Source organism: Vanellus vanellus, assembly GCF_965231255.1.
Source record: "Vanellus vanellus genome assembly, chromosome: 24".
Classification (NCBI taxonomy): domain Eukaryota; kingdom Metazoa; phylum Chordata; class Aves; order Charadriiformes; family Charadriidae; genus Vanellus; species Vanellus vanellus.
Window position 1 is genome coordinate 7,163,088 of NC_138929.1, and position 4,951 is coordinate 7,168,038.

General features: G+C 55.1%; 1 protein-coding gene across 1 annotated transcript; it reads right to left on the minus strand.

Annotated features, from left to right (window-relative positions):
• Window positions 1-1,294: 1,294 nt before the first annotated feature.
• LOC309681221 (feather beta keratin-like) lies at window positions 1,295-1,588 on the minus strand (the record flags this gene model as incomplete). The annotated part of the gene is made up of 1 exon (XM_082495054.1): window positions 1,295-1,588. One exon carries the CDS (start codon window positions 1,586-1,588, stop codon window positions 1,295-1,297), a length of 294 nt encoding a protein of 97 aa, XP_082351180.1.
• Between the last annotated feature and the right edge of the window lie 3,363 nt (window positions 1,589-4,951).

The window sequence follows — 4,951 nt, forward strand, 5'->3', positions numbered from 1 at the left end:
TGCCTAGGAGAACTGGTGCATCACCGAAGATTGGTGGATGTGCTTGGGCCCACAGTAAGCCATATGAGTATTGCATGCAGAGAAGGAGACGGGGAACCGGCAAGCCATGTCCCTACCACCAGCCAGACGCACACAGCCTGATGCATGATGGCCGCATAGTGCAGTGGGGTGCACATAGCCAAGCAGTGGCCATAGATTATGAGAGTGCAGAGGAAGCATTGGTCCCTGCCTAGGAGCTGGGAGGAGTACAGCTGGGCCGTGCATCTGTGGAAGGAGATGGGTATGCCCCCTGACCTGAGGAAGCCCTCCAGCACCTTTGGTAGGAAGACACTGGAGAAGAGAGACTGAAACGTTTGGTCTTCAGTCATTCTAAGATGAGCAAAGATTCCCTCTCAGTGGAGGACATGCGTGTGTGGATTTCCATCCTTGCACTTGTACGTTTTGCCACGTCAACTGGATTTTTATGCAGGAAATAGGATATGAGAGTGTAGTGGTGACCAAGAGACATTTCCAGTGCTCAAAAGGGGTGACGTTTACATGTAAAAAAATCCTCTGCCCTCCGCCCCCTCCCCCCGCATGGCCTCTAGAGTGGGTGGTGGAGGGGAAATTTCATCCCAAAGGCTTTTTCCTGCATTACCACTTCTGCTATTCTGCAAGCAAATCACCTTCCAGAGCCCCACACCCGTCTCTTTACCAACCCACAGCAGCTCTGGCCATAGGAAGAGGAATATTCTTCCTCAAGAGCTCATGGAGCTGATGAGCCCTCAGGGCCTCCTGCCTTCCTGGACATTTGTTAGCTGACACAGAGTACTGCAAGGCCTGATGGTCACTGATGGCAGAGCAGCCAGGGATGTCTGTGAATGGAGAAGGGTCTCCTTGAGCCCTCACCCTTCACCTTTGGCAGCCTGGGGAGAGGGAAGGAGCACATGGACACCAAGCTTGAATGCAACAGAACTTTAATGAGGCAAAAGAAGGAAACAAAGTCACTCCAGGTGAGGGCCACCAGTTCATGGAGACCCAGGGGCAGCTGTGAGTCTGCAATCCTTGGCCATGGAGAAGTTCCTGCATCATGTCTCTCTGCTTGCCCATAGAGGGAGAGGAGACAGATGGTCCCCACCAGGGTGGCCTTGTGGGAACCTTGCTGCAAAGCGGATGGGAAGCAAACAAGAAAAGGGGAAAGAAAGGCAAAGCCATTCAACTCTACTGAAAACAACACAGAATGGATTGATCCTTTGCCCAGCACCGTCTTCTGAGTTCCTCAAGGTGTCTCCCTGGGGCTCGCCCAGCATCTTGATCAGAGGAGGCACCTTCTGCCACTGTAGCGGCTGGAAATGCCAGAGAGGTCACAGCACCCAGAGGTGATGGGCACTCCATCACAGCTGAGGATGCTGCCAACAGCAGCAGAGGTGGAGGATCCCACAACGGTGTTCTGTGGGAAGGAGCTGAGGATGGGTCCCGGCAGGGTCACCACCACAGGAGAGGGCTGGATGACAACGGTGGAGTTCTGGCATTGCCTGACACAGGGCTCATTGCAGCTGTTGGCCAGTGGGGTCGGACCGCAGGGACGGCACTGGTCGTAGCAGGACATGTCTTAAAGTTAGAGGTGCACCTGGGAGAGAGGATAGGGAGAAAGCAGAGCACAAGAGTGGGTGAGGAGCAGCCTGGTTACCCCATCACAAAGGAGACAAGGCCACTACTGAGTGGGGAGATGGGAGGTATTGCAGGAGCCACACAGCTTTCATCACCCTACAAAGAGCAGCCTCCACCAGGGAGGCTCCTTCCTAGTGCATAATCCAAAAGCGCCCTCTGCCACGTCCCAGCCTCTCTCTATGCAGACCTTCTCCCTGCTTCCCTCTGTCATGAAAAGAAGACCCAAAGCCCAGGACAGGATCTCACTTTGGAAGAGGAGGAGAAAGGGTTTCATACTCACCTGGTTCCCAAGGAGAAGCAGGCAAGAGAAGTGGATGAGGGAGCAGGGGCTTGGGCTGGCTTTTATACCTGCCCTTCATGGCCGCAGGACCAGAGACACCCTTTGCAGAGGTAACAATTTCCTGACAAGCTCATCTTAAACACAAACCATCACACCTAATGATATGGGCTGTGCTTTGGTTCACAACACTGCTGCCTTTTCATTTCCAGACTTGTGCCATGCCCATTCCAAAATGAAGGCTTCTTTTGAGCACGGGGATGAAAGTCCCCAGGATTTCCAGGGCAGGAATGCAGCAGTGCAGGCAGAAGTCTCAGCTGCAGTGCAGCATGGGTTCAGGGCTGAAAAGACACCTCAGCCTTGGTCACTGTGTTGGGGCTGTTTGAAATGTCCTTCTCAGGAAGAAGCTTCAGCCTTCCTCAGCTTGATGCACATGAGCTCCTGTGCATGAGGACATACCCTATCTTTGTCTTTCCCTCCCTCTTCAGCTCACCCCAGTGGTCACTTGTTGTTGTTGCCTCTCCAGGTGTGTGTGTTGTGCTCTTAGGTTTTGACCCCATCCTGCCTAACACTGTTCTCAGGAAAACATTCTGGCCACTTTGGACTTGTCCCCACCTGTGCAGTGCATGAGTACACAAACAATGGCATGTGCATGTCTGGGTCCTTGTGCTTCCCCAGAGTGTTCCAGCCATGTAGCAGGTGTCCCAGCTCTCCTCAGCAGACTTCACAGTTGGTTTTGTTCCTACGTGTCTTCTTGTCTTGTGTGCACTTATATGCAGCTGTGTTTGTGTGGATGCACTACAGGAGCACAAATTTGTGGATGACTTGATGCTGTTGTGCATTAGTATGTGTATGTGAATCATTGCATGTCTGTAATCACAAGGCAATGTGCCGCTCATGGTGCGGAAACTCCCATGAGCACCACAGAGCAGCAGGTTCGCAGGGTCAGAAGGAGCGTGAGTGCAGCTGAGTGGTGATGGCACCAGCCTGTTGGAGACCTGTCCAGGGAAGAGGCCCTGAAGTGCAGCCCTTGTGTCCTGAGTCCTCCTTCTCCTGCCTCTGCAGAGCTCACACTCCACTACTGCCTATTTCAGGCCCCACCAAGGATGGTTTCACTCCACTTTGCATCCTTAGTTGCATTCAGTGTAACACTACCGGGAGTGCCTCAGCACGACTGGCAGTCCCTGCTTCCTGCCTCCCCAGGCCAGGACACAGCTGCTCTCCCCAGCGCCAGAGAGTTCAAAGGGTGGGGATTGCTTTCTGGGCAAGGGGAAGGCTGAGCAATCCTGTCAACCTTGTGCTGGCCATGTCTGAGTGGATCTGCTTCCAATGCACTGTTCAGTGTGTCTGGGGTGGGACATAGCCCTCCCTCATGCCCAAGCCAATGTCAAAGGGACTTGTGCTCTTCACAGGCCTGGTGCTGTGCCAGGCAGGGGCCAAGACCTTCTCCCAAACAGTCATTGAATGCCACGAACACAGTGCCTAATATCATTGTGCTGTGAGCGGAAGAACAGGCTCTGTAGATTTTGGACCAAAGGCCAAAGAGCTGATGACAGATTTGTTGTTCATGCCCAGAATGTTCCTGTCCCACATTGGGATCTCAGTGTGAGTGCCCAGCAGCTGCTTTTGGGAGGGAATGGATGTTGGGTTCAAGACCACATCCCCCACAGCCAGCTGCTGTCCCACAGGGTTGTCCAGTATAGACCCTCTTTCTGACAAGGGCTGTGCACAGTGGGGAAATTTTCTAAGCCCATCTGCCCTCCTCAGTATCGGTCAGCCCTGAGCTCCCATCCAGCTTGGAAAGAGTAGAGCTGAAGCTTCACCCTTCCCTTTTGACACCTTTATGAAGATGAGTGCCAGGGAGCTGTGCTGGGAGAGGCTCAGCCAGGGCAGATTCCCCTCTCCATGGAGCTGCTGTTTCTGAGCTGAGGCTCTAGTGTAGCCAAGGGCCAAGCTCATTGCTTTCTCAGGAGGTAACAGGCCCTGTGGAGAAGGGAAGGGCAGGGGAGGGGTGTACCTGAATTTAGCAAGACCTTTGACAACGTCTCTTGTGCTGCCTTGTGCTCTTGGTTCAAAGCCCAGCTGACTGACACTTATAAGGGGGGTCTTATGAGTAGGGATCAGTCACTTATGATCCCTACACTTATGATGCCTTACAGTTATGATCCCTACACTTATGAGTAGGGATCAGTCGTAGGACCAATACTGTTAAATGTTTTCATTAACACAATGAACAATGGGGAATTGGGAATGCCCGATATGTCTGTAAGTAACAACTAGAGAAGGGAACGGGTGATAATTGCCGGATTTTTTTACTGGGATGGCGACGCCAGTGGGGAGTGGTTTTGGAATGCCTTGTCCGCGGCCAGCAGCGACAGCCGGCCTGGCCCTGTCAGCGGTGCAGGGCTGAGCCCCGGGGTGGAGAGGAGAGGAGAGGGAGAGGAGAGGAGAGGAGAGGAAGAGAGGAGAGGAGAGGAGAGGAGAGGAGAGAGAGGGAGAGGAGAGGGAGAGGAGAGGAGGAGGGGAGAGGAGGGGAGGGGGAGAGGAGAGGAGAGGAGAGGAGAGGAGAGGGAGAGGAGAGGAGGAGGAGAGGAGAGGAGAGAGAGGAGAGGAGAGGAGAGGAGAGGAGAGGAGAGAGAGGAGAGGAGAGGAGAGGAGAGGAGAGGAGAGGAGAGGAGGGAGAGGGAGGGGAGGGGAGGGGAGGGGAGGGGCGGGGAGGGGCGGGGAGGGGAGGGGAGGGGAGGGGAGGAGAGGAGGAGGAGAGGAGGGGAGAGGAGAGGAGAGGAGAGGAGAGGAGAGGAGAGGAGAGGAGAGGAGAGGAGAGGAGAGGAGAGGAGAGGGAGAGAGGAGAGGAGAGGAGAGGAGAGGAGAGGAGAGGGAGAGAGCAGGGAAGCGGGGTGGCGGGGGCAGCGCGGCGCGGGGCGGCTGGCGCGGCGGGATGCGGCGGGGCCGTGGGCGCAAGGGCTGGCGGGGCTGGCCGCGCTGCTCCTGAGTGCGTGGGGGCTGGTCGGGGGTGGATGGGGG